Here is an 18,591-nt window from a genome sequence, read left to right as displayed (position 1 = left end):
AAGGCCTGGCTCCTGGCTGGTGGTGGGTGGGCTGGGGCCCCCCAGGCCTGGTGGTTTGTGGTGGTGCCGCCTGGCCGTGCTGGTGCTAGGCTCAGGAGGGCAGCTCAGGCCTGGGTGGCTGCTGGCAGTGCCTACCGGTGCAAAAAACAATTTGTCAGTTGGCTGGCTGCCGGAGTAGTGATCAGGACAGCAGGACACCCACCTTGAGCTGCAGACTGCAGTAGCCTCTAGTTGGACCTGTGTGCGCTGCCCCTGACCACTGTGGGTGCCATCGTGCCTGCCTGGGCTGGGGGGTCACACTCACTGCCACTGGGTCGGTGTGACCACTTACCGGCGACAACTGAGTGTGGCCTGGGCTGGCTGGCCTGGTTGCCGCAGCGCAACTACTAGCTGCGCGGGCGAGGAGGAGGGCACGCTGCACGTCACGTGATGCCGGCATGCCGCCGCCGGATGTCGTTACGTGACATACGCGTACTATACTGCAGCAGCAGCACCCGGGCCGGGGCGGCGGTGACTGATCGCTGGTGGTGGGTGGTGTGGTGACAGTCAGCGCCAGCCCAAGCCCTCCTCCCATTCAGACTCCCAGGCTCGTCAGTACTGAGGCTCGTCCTTGTGCAGGCAGTACAGCCAGTAAGCAAGGTCGGGTCGGGCGCGGCGGGGGGGGGCTTTTAGGGGGGCTAATGTGTCGCCAGCTGGGGATGAAGCCTGGGTAAGCCCCAGCATGGCGCCGCCACTGCTTTTATGTGTGAACACAGGCATAGAAAACTGAATTGAAACTGACAGGACTGCACTGGAAATGTACAACTTTTATGTGTGAACCAAGCCATAGAAAACTCATACAAAACTGATGCCAACTGTCAAAAACTGACAGGACTGAACACCTTTTATGTGTGAACCAATCCATAGAAAACTCATACAAAGCTGATGCTAACTGTCAAAAACTGAAAGGACTGGGCACCTTTTATGTGTGAACTCAGTCTTCACACTTAGGCAGCTTTTTGTTAAATCGTTTTCACGTTAGCGTTTCGGCTTCCGTGCACTTTGTATTTCCGCCACAGGAAGTGAGCGCTAGAGAGACTTACTTCCTGTTTGTCTGTCAGCCAGAAGGGGGATTAACGATTGCACCGCACCGATTACACCGCACCCGCTACCCCCCGGTTTACAGCGTGAAATCGGCCTGAAGCAAACCTAAACTCTTGTACAGGACAAAAGGAAAACTGAGAAATGCTCCCTGTATGTATTTTGAGAGTTTAGCCTGTCTAATTCCCCATCATCTGTGCCTAATTACAAGTTGTAATTTGGTCTCTCAGCTGTGTCAGCTGGCTGCCTTGGCAGAACAGCTAATTTGTAAACACAGGATGTTAACCCTATGTCTGCTTCCATGAAAGCAGGAGGTAGACACAGTGCAGATTTATTGCAAGAATTGTATCAGCTGTAACAAATAAATGTTTTCTTTAAAGGTTATTATGCTGTTGCTTATCTTTTAGAGCAGAGAGGAAGTTCTGAGTTCAGGTCCGCTTTAACTGCTCCTCCCCACCACAGTTCTGCCGCAAAAAAACATAAAATATCTCCATAATGACTCCATAGGCACCCATACAGATATCAACAAGCGTCTGCTGTTTGTAGCCGCGTTTTTCATTGCGGGCGTCCCCGGAGCCCGCTTTTTAATCGGCCCCCAAATTTCATACCGATATTTGAACGGGTGACTATGAGGCGTTCAAACTCCTGCCGCTAATGGGCACCCAAATTTCCTGCCTCCCCTTTAAAGAGGAACTTTGACCAAGAATTGAACTTCATCCCAGTCAGTAGCGGATACTCCCTTTGCCACAAGAAATCTATTCCTTTTCTCAAACAGATCATCAGAAGGTCTGTATGGCTGATATTGTGGTGAAACCCCTCCCACCGTGTGATGTCATGACCATGGTCCTGACAGTTTGCTGTCTGTGAACCTCAATGTATTGTGGGAAATAACGGCTTTTTCCAACTGCCAAGCAAGCAGTATCTCCTTCTGTGCATAGAACTCTCAGTAACGAACATTTCGTACAGATCACCTGCCAGAACTAAAGATGGCGCAGACAGTTTCCTGTCTGTGAACCTCATTGCATTGTGGGAAATAACAGCTGTTTCCAACTGTAAAAAAAGCCAGCAGCATCTCCTTCCACTGACATCACCAGCCTGCAGTAAAAATGTCACCATGTGATACATTTCAGAATGTAAATCAGGGAGAGGAAAGATTTTAAAATGGGCAAACACTGGCTAAATAATCTATAAATTAATATTGTAAAAAATAAGCAATTTTATTAATTGTGTTATTTTTACTACATTTCACCTTTAAGTGGTGATACTGAGGGCTTGTGATGCGTCTTGTTGCACACAGGCAGGTTCTGCTGTTCTCGGTGAGGCACCAGCCCGTCTGTGGCTTTCCAGAGAGGTGTAAAGGGGCATAGGGCAGTGCAGTCACCCAGAACCACCAATCAGAACACTTCTTCTTTCCCTGCAGAGTAGGCAGCACACTGAAAGCTGATTGGCTGCCCCAGGTGACAGCTCTTCACAAGCTGCTTTTTGCCTCATTAAATACGTGTTAATAATTAAGACTGCAGCCGTTGGCGGGGGATGCATTAGACTATTTTAAGCTTCAGTTCTGCGCTTTCCTCTGGGGTCAAACCGAGACGTTACGCAGGATGCGTAAAGCTTGTCGCTGACGCTGAAATATGTCATTCGCAGGGTCGTGCGAGCTGCAGTGTTTCATGTATGATTATATCTCTATCTCAGTGCTTGTTGTTAAAGGCTACACATTAAACAGCGCTAAGTAACTGGACCCTCCCTTTTCTGTAAGGCTTTTTATAGGGTTAGGTGTCCCCCAACTATCATCACAGGGCAGGTTCTAGATAACAGAGGGCATACCTCCCAAATTTTTGAAATGAGAAAGAGGGACACGTAGGCCACGCCCCTGCCACACCCCTGAACTCGCCCCCGTCACACCGCTGGTCACGCATACCATAACTTTTTCATAAGAAAAATATGTTGTTTTATAATTCAAACCACACTGGTCCTTTCTATCCTGGTTCATTTTCCTTCATATTAATTAACATTTTAAAATGAGTAATATATCAATTTAAAGGATGGGAATAAAGTTTAGAGTCAATCAAACACATTTTTAGTAGAGAAATATATATATTTACATAGAAAGAGGGACAAAGTCCTGAAAGAGGGACAAATGAGGGGGAAAGAGGGACAAAGGGACTGTCCCTCTAAAAGAGGGACAGTTGGTAGCTATGCATGGGGTTCTAGGCAAAAGTATGCATGGGGTCTCCCAAATGCCCCAGTATAGTGTTACTTCCCTTTCTACCCAGGGCTTGTGCTACTGTTGAAGCAAATGGGGCAATTGTGCCAAGGCCCTTCAGCCCTGCTGCCCCCCCTCCACCCAGGTTGTCCTGGTGCACTGCTCCATCCATGCTCCAATCAATGCGCATATTTAAGGGCCTTTCACACTGGTGCAGTGGGTCATTTTACCGCACCTATGGCAGTGAAAGCCTATGGGTGCTTTCATACAGGGTGCGTTGTGCCGGAAGTCGGAATTTTATATCAGTTGTGGAAAATTCCGTTGCTGGTTTTCCACACCTGCACAAACTGAATGACTGGCAGGAAGATCTGACGCTTTTACCCCTGACAGAGTGAGGGCCACTTTCCACTAGTAATCGCTAGCGCTTGCGATTCAGCAAGTCCTAATTTTTTTCCGTGATTGCGATCGCAATTTTGTTATGCCACGCACTGCATCGCAAAATCACGGTAAAAATTGCTCCGAGGCGTGATCGCGCTTTAGTAAAAATCGAATCGTGGTAGGGGAAAATACCTCCCGAGATTCCTATGTTTTTTGGCAAACCCTAGCGATTTAAAAATCACTAACAATTTGCAATTTTACGATTCAGCATCGCAAACGCACACAGTGTAAAAAGGCCCTTAAAGAGAGCCAGAGACGAAGCACCCTCATGTATTTTACCATATATATCAATGGGAACATGACAGTAAACACCTACTCTGCTCTTTGTTTCATCCTTCACTTCTCAGCCTGCCTATTATCAGCTCTGATAAAATCCCCGACTGAGCATTCAGTCTAGCTTTGCCCCCGTAATGATTATAGCTGAGTCTGTCTTCTGTGATGTCTTTTCAAGCCCAAGTCTTCCCCCTCGTGGCTCTGCCTTCCTGCTATGTATCCTCATAGCAGGAAAGCAGAGCCAGAAGGGGACAGGCATGGGCTTGAAAAGACATCACAGAAGACAGACTCAGCTATAATCATTACGGGGCAAAACCAGACTGAATGCTCAGTCTGGGATTTTATCAGAGCTGCTAACAGGCAGACTGAGCAGTGAAGAATGAAACAAAGAGCAGAGTAGGTGTTTACTGTCATGTTCCCATTGATTTATATGGTAAAATACAGGAGGGTGCTTCATCTCTGGTTCTCTTTAAGCTGAGTACACAGGTAACATAAAAGTCAATAAACTTGCAATTAATAATCTTTGTAAAAAATGTTTCAAAAGACCTTCAAAGATAGTGATGAAAAAATGTTGTCTCTAAATCTTTCAATGATTTTTCGTTAACCTCTTGAGGACCACAGTGTTAAACCCACCTAAAGACCAGGCCATTTTTGTAAAATAGGCCACTGCTGCTTTAAGGCCAAGCTGCAGGGCCGCACAACACAGTACACAAGTGATCCCCCCCACCTTTTCTCCCCACCAACAGAGGTTTCTGCTGGTGGGGTCTGATCGCTCCCCTAGTGTTTATAGTTTTTTTATAAATATAAATATTTATCTGCTTTATTTTTTAATTAAAATGTGGCATTTTTTTTAAATTTCCTCCCCAGCCTACCCTTCCTCCCCCCGCCAGCCAATCCCCGTGATCAGCTGTCATAGTCTTCAGCCTATGACAGCCGATCACCCCTGAGCCTCTAGAGGGGACAGCCGTGTCACACTGCTGTCCCCAGTACAGTGCTGCCATAGGCTCAACACACACCATACAATCTTGGTTGTACAGATTTACCAAATCTATGTAGTATAAGGGCCAACAGATTGAAAATACCTTGAATGATTAATTGGATAATCTCTTATACTACATGGTGTGTGTTGAGCTTTAGATCGCAGTGCTGTGCATGCTAATTAGAGGGCGGTTTCCCCGTCTACCAGGTGAGTAAGAGCTGCAGGCAATATGGGGGACACCTATCTATACTGGGGACACAGCTGCCTGGCTATGTAAAGACCCTCCCCCGCAGGCATGCTCCGGTCCCTAAGGGGGGATAGGCAGACGGTCACCACAAGGTTAAACAAGCATGCACCGTTAGATTTGTCATAAACATCTGATCTGCATGCTTGTTCACTGTCTATGGCTTAAAGTATCAGATGCAGAGGGTCAGCAGGACAACCAGGCAATATGCATCATTTAACCACTTGAGGACCACAGTGATTAACCCCCCTAAAGACCAGGCACATTATTGTGAAAATGGCCACTGCAGCTTTAAGACCAAGCTGCAGGGCCACACAGCACACAAGTGATTCCCCCCCCCCCCCCCCCCCCACCAACAGAGCTCTCTGTTGGTAGGGTCTGATCACCCCCAGGTTTGTTTGTTTGTTTGTTTATAAACAAACATTTGCTGTGTTGTTTTTTTTTTATTGTTTTTTTTAATATGAAAATTACCCTCCCTCCCTCCCTCCCTCCCCCCTTCTGCCTATCACAGGGATCGGCTGTGATAGGCTTCAGCCTATCACAGCGGATTGCTTCTGAGTCTCCCAGGGGGACAGCCGTGTCACACGGCTGTCCCCAGTACAGCGCTGCTGCTGATCGCAGTGCTGTACACTGTGTAAAGACGGCCGTTTGGAGACTGAAGTCGGGGCGGAGCTCCGCCCCTCAAGCAGGAGATGCGAGCGCAGCCTGCGCGCGATCTCCTGCAAATCCCAGCCCCAGGACTTGACGCCAATTGGCGTTAGGTGGTCCTGGGGCTGCCGCCGCGACCACGCCCATTGACGTGAGGCGGTCTTTAAGTAGTTAAAAGGAAATAAACATGTCAATCTCCATATCCCTCTCACCTTGGGTCCCCATTAACAATATGAAAAGCTAAAATGATGGGATTGCTTATTTCTCAACAAAAAAATCTCATGTTAAGCACAGCCAAGTATAATTACACTAACATTTTAAAGATTCTGATATTTCTTGTGCCACAGACCTCCAGAGCTGCAGGCTGCGATGATCTCAGAAAGCTTTGTCTGTGCTCCACCTCCCCCCCCCCCCCCACTGCTAGAACTGCATTATGCTGCTGAACCAAACAGCCCCGCCCTCTTTCCATTTAGTCCTTTGACTTATGGCATGCTGCCACATCTGAATAGGTTTTTTTTTAGTTGCAGAAGCCTCAGTTTTAAACAAGAGGTTAATATCTGAACTATTAGTCAATTTAGATTTTAATCCCGAATCTTTGATTTCCAGATTGCACGACCCTCTTGGAAGGGGATTAAGCCTGCCGTACACATATCGATTTTCCCAGTCAATTCAATCGACATGATCGAATCTGTTATCTTCCCAAAACAGCCTGATAGCTTTCAGGCAGTTTATCAGTAGTGATTGCGATCGGACATGTTTAAAAATCTGAGATTGGCCCTACACTATTCAATCATCACTCGATTCTATTTTTGATCGATATACTAATTAATTATTTTATGACTGACAAAAAAGACTGACCGAATGTTTAAATCCACTTCAATTTACGAACGATCATAAGTTTTGTCTAGTCGAATGTGTAATTGGGCGAAAACATTGTACAGTGTATGCAGAGGCCACTGGCGAACTGAGGGGGCTGTTCCGAGTGTCTGGAACCTCCCCCCTGCACTGAGCTGTGTATTCAGCCAGGGAAGCTCGCATAATATAAACAGCCTCATTCTCCCTCCCTTCTTACTTCTGGTGCTTCCCTCCAGCTAATAGAATGAGAGAGGCAGCCCAGCTTCCCTCACAAGAAGATGTAGCCTGCAGTGAGAGAATGTTGGTTATGGAGTCCTGGACTCTCCACAGCACAGAAGTGTCCCACATGATGAAATTAGAGTGCAGGCAAGCTGGTAAATATGCACAGCATGATGCAGAGATTGCCTGGACTCAGGGTCCGTGGGCAAACATCTGTCTGGTCTCTCCCCATTGTTATAATGACTGCATGTGTGGGTAAGGTGTTTAACAAGCTGAAAAGTTTTTGACAGTCCCTAGACTCCAGGAGGGCTTCTTTCTGACTTGTGTGAGAGACTGACAGGGACAGGAGTCCGATTACAGGCAAGTAGCCTGTCTGATGTGGGACTGCAATACAGATAAGTTCTCTGCTCCATCTCAGGCTATTCTCAATTTCTCCACTCCTCTCTCTGGGCTAGTGCAACGCCAAAATGACAATAGCAATCGCTAGCAATTTGTGAGTGTGATTTTGTGAAGTGATTTTCAGAGCGATTTTTGAATGAATTGCTCAAAAACATGCTACATGCAGTATACCTGCGATTTTGAAAAAATCACAACGCTGCTGTGGGAACACCCACATAGGGTAACATTAGCCAAGCGCTTTTCAAATCACTGTTGATTTGAAAAACGCTCAGAAGCACTCTTGGTGTGCACCAGCCTCCTTCATTCACCTTTGTTTCCCTCTTCTCCTAGAGCTGACTGTGTGTTCTTGTCATACAGGAAAGCTAAATAAAAGTGCAATCCTGGTGAGGCAAAATATTATTATTTAGTATTTATATAGCGCCGCCATCTTCCGCAGATGCATATATCCCTGCATCATATGGCTATCGCTTGCGCTATGTGACACTATGTAGCATATTCCACTGAATTGTCCAAACTAAGTCTATCTCCCATTCCTCTCTCGGGGAGTTGTTCCAGCGCTGTACCCCGTTCACATTTGCTGCTACCAGAAGCCCTCAGAAACACTCGTGTCCTTGAGTACTTCCAAAGATAGGCAGCTCCGTAATACGCCAGCGCACTTTTGTGCATGGGCAGTATGGAGCCACCTGTATTCGGAAGCACTCGGGGACATACGTGCTTCTGGACCTTTCAGGAACCCCCCCTTAAAAATCCTGCGTTTGCCCCTGGAGGCGGGACAAGGTCCTCCAGCACCCAAGGCTGAGACACCTAAGTGCGCCCCCCATGTCTCCCACCCCAGCCGTCATACACAGATTGCTATTAGACTAAGAGGCGCCACAGGGCCCACAACCTCCCCAACACCTTAATATCTAGTTATCTGGCTTGCAGTCACTGCCATGTATCCCCTTTTCTTATTTCTCTCTGCTTCAAACACAGTAGGGAAATGATAGCTGAGTGAGTACACTGCGCCCTGAGGCTGGAGCCTCTCTCGCCTCTGCCTCGGCCCAGCTCTGAGTGTATGGCTAAGTCGGTTTTACATTTGTGTTTTGCGGTGCAGCGACAGGTTCAAATGCCCTGTCTGGGCCCTGTCTGGGCAAGAAGTACGTCATTGGGATTCCCGTTGTTGCATGCGCGTCGCAACTCGAAAGTGTCGTTTACACTTACTGCGTCGCCCATTGACTCCATAATGCATGTGGTAGCAGAGATCATGCGGCAACACGCTGAAGACTTTGCGCCAGGAATGCGGCCGTTTAAATATTTCTCTCGCTCTGTGTCACATTGCGTTAAAGAGAAACTCTGACCAAGAATTGAACTTTACCTCAATCAGTAGCTGATACCCGCCTTTCCCATGAGAAATCTATTCCTTTTCACAAACAGACCATCAGGGGGCGCTGTATGGCTGATATTGCGGTGAAACCCCTCCCACAAGAAACTCTGAGGACCGTGGTACTCCTGGCAGTTTCCTGTCTGTGAACCTTGTTGCATTGTGGGAAATAACTGTTTACAGCTGTTTCCAACTGCCAAAAAAAGCATGCAGCCACTACATCACCTGCCAACAGTAAAAATGTCACCATGTAATAAATGTCAGAATGTAAATCAGGGATTTAAAAGATTTTACAATGAACAAACACTGACTAAATCATTTATACATAATTATTGTAAAAATGAAGCACTTTTATATTACATTATTTTCACTGGAGTTCCTCTTTAAGTGTGCAAGTCTCCATAGACTTGCATGGCCGTTGCGGCGGGGAAGCGTAACGTAAAGTGTAAGAGGGTGGGGGAGGAGCGATGGTGGAATCGATGGCCACATACATAGCTCATCGAACGGTATCAAGTTAGCAGTTTTAGCTAAATAGTAGTAAAAAGGCCCGCCCGTTAAAAAACGGGCGCTAAGTCACAGCCGCTACCCCCGCAATGCGCGCACGTACGCATCCCGCTTGCTCGTTCCCCACCGCTGTCTGAAGTATTTGCACACAGAGAGCTAGTTGCTTGGCAGTTGGAAAAAGCTGTTATTTCCCACAATGCAATAAGAACCTCTGTGAACCACACACAGCAAACTGTCAGATCCGGCCCTGTGTCCTAACTGCCCTGGCTGCGCACATGCTCAGTACAAAAAAGCCAGGGACACACAACCATTCAGTTGATGACGCAGGGACACTTGCATTTTATTGTATAGGACTAGTAGACCCAAGCCCGTTTAAAAACAGGCTCTAGGTCTTTTTTTTTTTTTTGCCACCGACACCAGTGCGCATGCGCGCACGCAACCGCTGCGCGCGCACCCGCTCCCGCCCCCTTGCTCGCCCGCCCACCTTGCTCCCCGCCTCGCTCCCTGGTCCCGTCTAGCTGTCCGTTACTGCGCAAATGCACAGTAACAAAAAATCCGGGACACAGGGACAGCTGCTGGACGCAGCGACACTTAGGGTTTTACTATAGAGGACTAGTCTACCTAAGCCCGTTTAAAAAGGTTTTATTATACAGTATTTCTACTGAATGTGATGTGTGGCGTTTTGGAGAATCGACCGCTATCTGATCAACTTGCGATCGGGGAGGGTCGATTGACGATCAATTGGCTTGCCCTGTCGGTATGTCATTTGCCCGTGTATGCCTAGATTGAGGCGCCACAACATGATAGTAGCCTTTGCGATTTACAAACGAGATGAGTTTTTTCATTTTGAAAAGCTTCTGACAATTGTTCATTTTTAATTTTTTTTTCTTAGCGCACGCGAATGTAAAACGCCGGCGTGTGAGAAGCCTCGTTTATAATCACGCAGCCATTCTCTTCCTCCCAAGACTTGAAACGCTGGAGAGGAGGCAGCCGCCCATCACCGAGGAAAAGCGTGAAGAATGTGGTCGTTAATGGGATTAAATGACCTGTGAGGGACTCCAAAGGGTTAATCCCCGGTGCCTATCCACATAGGGGACACGGCTGATCCAGGGTCCCATCTGTCTGCACGTTTCCTGTCCATCCCCCACTCTATACGCCTCCCCCCCTTTCTAAAACTCATATTGATTCTGCTCTTGGGCACGGCATCACCTTCATCTATTCAGAGAGCCCACCGATGAGCCAGCATCTTCCCCCTTCACCGAGCACCCAATAGCCAAGGTTCCCCCTGCATCCCATCTCCCCCAAGAGGGGACTGGAGCTGGAGGAGAGGGGGAGGTACATCTTGTAGGTGGGAGAAGCCTGCACCTTTCCCATAAGGCACAAGGAGGTGGATGTGATCATCGCAGCATCAGCCTCCCTCTCACCAGTCAGGGGACCACTGCCTGTCTCTGCCTCCCTGGGTACCACTCAGCATCCCTCCTGCTCAGCCACACACACAGCCCTGCCTGGGGTAGATCTGGAGGGCAGGATGCCTGTCGCCCGCCCCGTCCCCAGGATTCTCCTGCCTCTGCTCTTCCTGGCTTCAGTACAAGGTGAGGGCTGGAGACCAGCAGTCTGCTGCAGTGCTACATGTGTACTCTGCGTACCTCACCTTCCATTCCATACATCACCCAGACAGCCTTTGTAGGCTGCAAAAAATGACATATTTGCTTGTATCCTGTAGTGTGGAGGAGGGGGGGGGGGAATGGGGGGAGAGGGTGTCTTAGCGCCTGGCGGCAATCCACACGTATGGAGATATATTCAGCTCTCCATGAAAATGTGCGTTCTGTTGTCTAACGATGCATAGGAATTGCAATGCGATGTATCATTTATATATAGGTTGGGTTTTGTTTTACTGCCCTTAGTGAATGTGTATAAGTCGTACAGATATCTATTTGGTGATATTTATAAGTCTATGTGTGTCTATCAGTGCATCACGTGTAGGCGGGGTGGCTATACTGCCTGCAGTGTACATGAAAAAAAGAAACAAAAAAGGGCCCTTGATTCCTTTTGTCTTTGCCTGTTTGCCTGTGTGGTGTTTATAATGCTCATTGCTGTCTCCTGGTAGGATAGAGGTGTACAGAGACCACGCAATGGAATGTTGATAAGGAAGGAGCGGTTGGAAAGATATAGGAATAGCTACAGATGAACGTATAGACGGCGTTGCAGCTGTACTCCAGCTCCTGGCTCCCTGCATGGTTGGGAGGGGGTGTCGGAGGGGGTGCTGGGGGTGTCAGGCCTGCACAGCCAGGATGGGGTTAATGCTGTGCGGCAGAGGAGTAGACGGTGCAACGGGTATTGCCCCCCCCCCCCAGGGCCCTGTCTCCCCGATGTTAGGTAATCTTGCAGGAGGCTGCGTCTTCTGGCCTGCCTCAGTGAGGGGTTAATTCGATCAGCCCCCACAGTGACTGCTCAATCATGTCTTTATTGCTCAGTCATTTTCCTGCTCTTCCTCCTGCTCCGATGTTTGCTTTCTCTGTGGAATGACAATGTGTGTGCTGGTGTACCACCTCCGCCCAGCGACGCCTGCCTGCCTTGCCTGGCACGGCGCCGTCTCCCGAGCCAGCCCCACGAGGTGAGAAGGAAGATAGAAATAGTACGAGCTAGGAGGAGGAGGTGGGGGCCTGGAAACAGGTGACACCTCCAGGTTCAGACTTATGACTTGTGCTGGGTGAGGGGGAAGCCATTTTGTGCTGCCACATCCAACCACAGGCCTATCGGCTCACCAGGAAGTGATGACATCACGGAGGTGTTTGATTTCTCACTGATGCGGTTGTGGCCTGGCCAAACACCGATGGTGGTAAATAAAACAAAATGGCTGTTGTTGAGTGAACTGTACAAAGTTAGAACCTCATAATTTCTTTTTTTGCAGTCAACTTCTAAGATATCTATCAAAAATCTCTGAAAGGTTTTATTATATCATTGAGTGGCTTTCAGGGTCCGATGTGTACTTTTTACTGCTCAGGCCCACTATCACCAGCTTCCCCCTGACCGACAGAATCCTAAACTCCCCCCCAACATGGTTAGATTGTAAACTCCTTTGAGGACAGTTAGTGACTTGATGGCAGGGATTACATTATAAAATCCTCTGAGGACAGTTAGTGAAGTGATGGCAGGGATTACATTATAAACTACTCTAAGAACAGTTAGTGACATGATGGTGGGGATTACAATATAAACTCCTCTGAGGACAGTTAGTGACATGATGCCAGAGATTACATTATAAATTCCTCTGAGGACAGTTAGTGACACAATGGCAGGGATTACATTTTAAGATCCTCTGAGGACAGTTAGTGGCAGGATGGCAGGGATTAGATTGTAGGCTCCTCTGAGAACAGTTAGTGACATGATGGCAAAGATTACATTATAAGATCCTCTGTGGACAGTTTCGTGACATGATGGCAGGAATTACATTATAATCTCCTCTAAGGACAGTTAGTAAAATGATGGCAGGGATTAAATTGTAAACTCCTTGGTGAGCGGCAGCACATTCGGTGAGTGACAAGCATCTTAAAGATCACTGTAAGTGCCAGTTCCCTGCCCCTTCATCCCCCGAGTGCCAGATCTGGCTGTATGTGTCAACTCTGTGTAGCAGGATGAATATTCGTCAGGCTAACTGCTACTGCCACCCAGCTGCCCACAGCCCGCCCCTTGCTTTCCTGGTGCCCTAGGCCATGGCCTTTGTGGCCTTGCCTGAAATCCGGCCATGGTGGCCTTATGACGTCACTGGTTCCTAATAGGGCTGCTCAAATCCGGATCCGGAAGACATCCGGATAGTTCTATCCGGATATCTCCCAGTTACCTGTGCGAGGTGGGAGGGGGGGTCAATCTTACCTGTCTGACGTCTTCTTCAGTCCGTCCCTCGGCGCCTCCTGCGATGCGGTCCAAGCGGCGGTCACGTGATTACAAACACTTCCTCCATCTGGGATGAAGGAGGAAGTGTTTGTAATCACGTGACGCGCGTGGGGCGCATCGTGGGAGTCGCTGAGGGACGGACGAAGAAGACATCAGACAGGTAAGATTGACCCCCCCGCACAGGTAACTGGGAGATATCCAGATAGCAACTATCCAGGTATCTCCCGGATTCGGATTTGAGCAGCCCTGGTTCCTAAGTCTCAGAAAGAATGGTTTGGGATGCAGTATAGCTATTTTTTGAGGAGGATCCTCTGTGCCAAGGCAAGAAAGTTGCCTATTTGATGGTCTTGTCTTGTTTTTGGCCGATGAACCAAAGGAAATGAACCAGGCCCAAGATTCAAATCTGAGAACAGAGTAGCCAAAGTAACCGTTAGATAGGACCTGTTTTCAGCTCAACAGAAAGTGATGACATCACTGAGATGTCATATTTTTTTGGCCACCCTCTACGAATCTCCTTGCTGAGTCACTTCATGACATTAATGGCATCCAGCTGGCTTTTCGTAGAGAAAGGTTGGAGAACATGACTAAGCATGACTAAGGTCTTATTTTTGAATTCCTAACTTTATTGTTTTCAGAAAGCGGGGACAGATTTTTGCAAAGCCACATAGCCTAGAGCATCTGCGGCCCAAGGTGGGATCAAAATGGAAGAGTGGGGCTGATAGACATGGAACAGGAGGCTGCAAATGGAACAGGAAGGATGCATTTAGAGTGTTGCACCTGAAATTGGCGTTCTGCTAACTGACAGGGGAAGGGGTTGCACAAAAAATAGTATAAGGACTGGCGTTTATAGAAGGGGGGCAGAGCTGGATCATCCATAACAGGCAACTTAGGCAAGTGCCTAGGGCCTGGCAAGTGTCAAGGGGCCTGGCTGACCCCAACCTCCACCAAATATAAAAAAGCCAGGTTTGTAAGCAGGAGTGGGCCTTATCTATTGCTGGAATGGGGGCTGATTGAGGGAGTAGGAGCTTAAGAAAGTTGGCCTAGTAAAGCAGAAAGTATAAATACAGCCTTGCAAGGAAGTAATGGCATCACTGAGGTGCCTCATGCCTCAATGACATCACTAGCTTGATCCCATCATTACTAGGGATGGCCCTGCCTAGGAGAACTCATTGAGAAGCATACGAGATAAAAAGAGGAACACCAAGAGCCCCAATAGTGTAGTATGTATTGACAAAGGGGGTAATGACAAAGAGTAATAGTTGTTATACTCACAAACATGGGTCACCAATAGGCAACCACTGTAAAGGCAGGTGGGGAGATTATTCTGACCCCACTCAGGAATAAGAAGTCGCTCTCTGTAGATAGTAGAAAGGGTCGCAACCCTCCACCAAGGGTGGATACAATATTATATAAGAGAGAATAGAGGCGCCAAAAGTCTAAAAAGGGGTTTTAAAGGAGCTTAAAAGCCAAACATTTTTGGTAATTAGAGGAGGCAGTGGTGGACTTACCTCCTCCAAGCAGACACAACACGACTGTACATTCAGTCTATTTATTAACGAACTCCAGATAAAGCAAAGCAACGCGTTTCACGGGTCAGCGCCCGCTTCCTCAGGCAATAGAAAAAGGAGTTACAGCATCCTGCAAAACAAACAACACTCGGTGCCTCTGTATCATTGAGAAGCATGTGATCAGTTTGGTCAGCTGATAGATTTATAAGGTTCTGATTTGCTGTGATGACTTCCTGGTTTAACACATGATCATGACCAACAAATCAGAGCCTTACAAATCTATCAGCTGATCAAACTGATCACATGCTTCTCCATGAGTTCTCCTAGACATCATTACTATTCTGAATGCTGGGTAGGGGACCCACTGTATAGCTCATGCCAACAACGAAGCAGCAAATCTCCACTCAGCCTAATATTATTGATCTATAAAGTGCCAACATATTCCGTGGCACTGTGGCCTGTCAGCTACTAAGCTGGTAGTTACATCACCACCAAGCTCCTCAATAACATCACTTGCTCCACCGTGACCATTCAGGATCAGGCAAAATGACCACCTCACTGCAAAAAGTTATATGAAAAAGAGGAAACTACTGTATATTGTGTGGTTATTGTGGGGAGGCTGCCATATTTATTTCCTTTTAAGCAATACCAGTTTCCTGGCTGTCCTGTTGATTCCTTTGGCTGCAGTAGTGTCTGAATCCCACACCTAAAACAAGCATGCAGCTAATCTAGTCACACTTCAGTCAGGAACATCTGATCTGCATGCTTGTTCAGGGGCTATGGCTAAACGTTTTAAAATGAGAGGATCAACAGGACAGCCAGGCAAGTGGTTTTGTTTAAAATTAAATAGATATGTCAGCTTCCATATCCCTCTCACTTCAGGTTCCCTTTAAAGTGAACCTGAAATTAGAGGTATATGGAGGCTGCCATATTTATTTCCTTTTAAACACTGCAGATAGCCTGGCTGTCACATAGTTACATAGTTATTTGGGTTGAAAAAAAACATATGTCCATCGAGTTCAACCAGAGAACAAAGTACAACACCAGCCTGCTCCCTCACATATCCCTGTTGATCCAGAGGAAGGCAAAAAACCCTTACAAGGCATGGTCCAATTAGCCCCAAAAGGGAAAAAATTCCTTCCCGACTCCAGATGGCAATCAGATAAAATCCCTGGATCAACATCATTAGGCATTACCTAGTAATTGTAGCCATGGATGTCTTTCAACGCAAGAAAAGCATCTAAGCCACCTTTAAATGCAGGTATAGAGTTTGCCATAACTACTTCCTGTGGCAATGCATTCCACATCTTAATCACTCTTACTGTAAAGAACCCTTTCCTAAATAAATGGCTGAAACGTTTTTCCTCCATTTGCAGATCATATCCTTTAGTCCAGTGTTCCCCAACCCTGTCTTTAAGGCCCACCTACAGTGCATGTTTTGTGGAAATCCACAGAGGTAGTCTACCAGCTCTGCTGAGACACTAATTACCTCACCTGTGCATGTCTGTGGTTTTCTGCAAAACATGCACTGTTGATGGGCCTTGAGCACAGGGTTGGAGAACTATGCTCAGTCTAGTCCTTTGTGAAGGCCTAGGGACAAAAAGCTCATCCGCCAAGCTTTTATATTGCCCTTTGATGTATTTATACATGTTAATTAGATCCTCTCTAAGGTGTCTTTTCTCTAGACTAAATGAACCCAGTTTATCTAACCTTTCTTGGTAATTGAGACCTTCCATCCCACATATCAATTTTGTTGCTCGTCTCTGCACCTGCTCTAAGACTGCAATATCTTTCATGTAATGTGGTGCCCAGAACTGAATTCCATATTCCAGATGTGGCCTTACTAGAGAGTTAAACAGGGGCAATATTATGCTAGCATCTCGAGTTTTTATTTCCCTTTTAATGCATCCCAAAATTTTGTTAGCTTTAGCTGCAGCTGCTTGGCATTGAGTACGATTATTTAACTTGCTGTCGATGAGTACTCCTAAGTCCTTCTCCAAGTTTGATGTCCCCAACTGTATCCCATTTATTTTGTATGGTGCTAGACCATTGGTACGACCAAAATGCATGACTGAGGCCGATCCTCTGCCTCTAATACTTTTAGCCATAGACCCTGAACAAGCATGCAGCAGATCAGGTGTTCTCAGAAAAGGATGAAAATGAAACGGGGCCCTAAGCAAGGTGGCAGTTTTAGCCAAACACTGATGGTCACCTGGCTTTTGCAGTAAGGTTTGGTGTGGGCTAGTGTCCGCCAGACCCCTAGACTCTCCCCAGGCCCTATGATCTGGCTCTGGGTACTCTGACTCACGTCTGACTGGATTTGCCAAATGCTTGTTTCAGATGTGTGATTCAGACACTATTGGTGCATAAAAGGAAATAAATGTGTCAGCCTGTATATTCCTCTTACTTCAGATTTCCTTTATAGAGGAACTTGAACCCAGGATTGAACTTCACCCCAATCAGTAGCTGATACCCTCTTTCCCATGAAAAATCTTTACCCTTCCCAGGGCTGGATTTAGGCCAAGGCCACTTAGGCAATGGCCTAGGGCACCACAGGATCAAGGTCACCAAAGCTGCAGGCTAAACTGGTGCAGCATTGCTTGCAAATGCTGCAATGCAGGGAGATCAGGAGAGCGTCTGACCGTACACAGAGAGCAAGGTGGCTGCTGCACAGGTGGCTAGCAGCAGCCACCTTGCTCTCTGTGTACGTTTGCGTTGTTGGCTGGCGGCTATGGAGTTGGGCAGCATTGGAGACGGAAAGGAAGAGGAAGCTTCTGCGCTTGAGACGAGCTGTGAAATGAGTGACACTGATGGTTGCTGCAGTATGTGAGCTGGCTACCCATACTGAAAGGAAGGGAGTGGGGGGAGGGATTAAGGGAGTCAACTGGCTATATATACTAGAGGGAAGGGGTCATCTGGCTACCTATACTGGAGGGAAAGGGGACAGGAGTCATCTGGCTACCTATACTGGAGGGAAAGGGGGGAGGAGTCATAGGAGTCATCTGGCTACAAATGCTAGAGGGGAGGGGGAGGGGTCATCTGGCTACCTATACTGGAGGGAAAGAGGAGAGGAGTCATCTGGCTACCTATACTGGAGGGAAAGAGGAGAGGAGTCATCTGGCTACCTATACTGGAGGGAAAGAGGAGAGGAGTCATCTGGCTACCTATACTGGTGGGAAAGAGGAGAGGAGTCATCTGGCTACCTATACTGGAGGGAAAGAGGAGAGGAGTCATCTGGCTACCTATACTGGAGGGAAAGAGGAGAGGAGTCTCCTGGCTACCTATACTGGAGGGAAAGAGGAGAGGAGTCATCTGGCTACCTATACTGGAGGGAAAGGGGGAGGAGTCATAGGAGTCATCTGGCTACAAATGCTAGAGGGAAGGGGGAGGGGTCATCTGGCTACCTATACTGGAGGGAAAGAGGAGAGGAGTCGTCTGGCTACCTATACTGGAGAGAAAGGGGGAGGAGTTATCTGGCTACCGATACTGGAGGGAAAGGAGGAGGAGTCATCTGGCTACCTATACTGGAGGGAAAGGGGAGAGGAGTCATCTGGCTACCTATACTGGAGGGAAAGAGGAGAGGAGTCATCTGGCTACCTATACTGGAGGGAAAGAGGAGAGGAGTCATCTGGCTACCTATACTGGAGGTAAAGAGGAGAGGAGTCATCTGGCTACCTATACTGGAGGGAAAGGGGGAGGAGTCATAGGAGTCATCTGGCTAAAAATGCTAGAGGGAAGGGGGAGGGGTCATCTGGCTACCTATACTGGAGGGAAAGAGGAGAGGAGTCGTCTGGCTACCTATACTGGAGAGAAAGGGGGAGGAGTTATCTGGCTACCGATACTGGAGGGAAAGGAGGAGGAGTCATCTGGCTACCTACACTGGAGGGAAAGGGGGGAAGAAGTCATCTGGCTACATATACTGGGGGGGGAGGTCATCAGGCTACCTATACAAGAGGGAAAGGGGGGAGGAAATCAATATGGTAGCCT

At 47.7% G+C, this 18,591-nt stretch overlaps 1 protein-coding gene across 2 annotated transcripts in view; it reads left to right on the top strand.

Moving 5' to 3' along the window:
* The first annotated feature begins 10,406 nt into the window (after positions 1 to 10,406).
* Positions 10,407 to 18,591, top strand: part of SEZ6L2 (seizure related 6 homolog like 2) — a 97,703-nt gene continuing 89,518 nt past the window's right edge. For both annotated transcript variants that reach the window (XM_068243790.1, XM_068243789.1), the window contains exon 1: positions 10,407 to 10,794. In XM_068243790.1, the coding sequence (XP_068099891.1) occupies positions 10,731 to 10,794 (64 nt within the window). In that variant the 5' untranslated portion in view covers positions 10,407 to 10,730. The remainder of the gene's footprint in view (positions 10,795 to 18,591) is intronic.

This window comes from Hyperolius riggenbachi, chromosome 7 (assembly GCF_040937935.1).
Source record: "Hyperolius riggenbachi isolate aHypRig1 chromosome 7, aHypRig1.pri, whole genome shotgun sequence".
NCBI lineage: Eukaryota > Metazoa > Chordata > Amphibia > Anura > Hyperoliidae > Hyperolius > Hyperolius riggenbachi.
The sequence above is the reverse complement of the archived record's forward strand: the minus strand, read 5'-3'. Positions and strand labels throughout refer to the sequence as shown.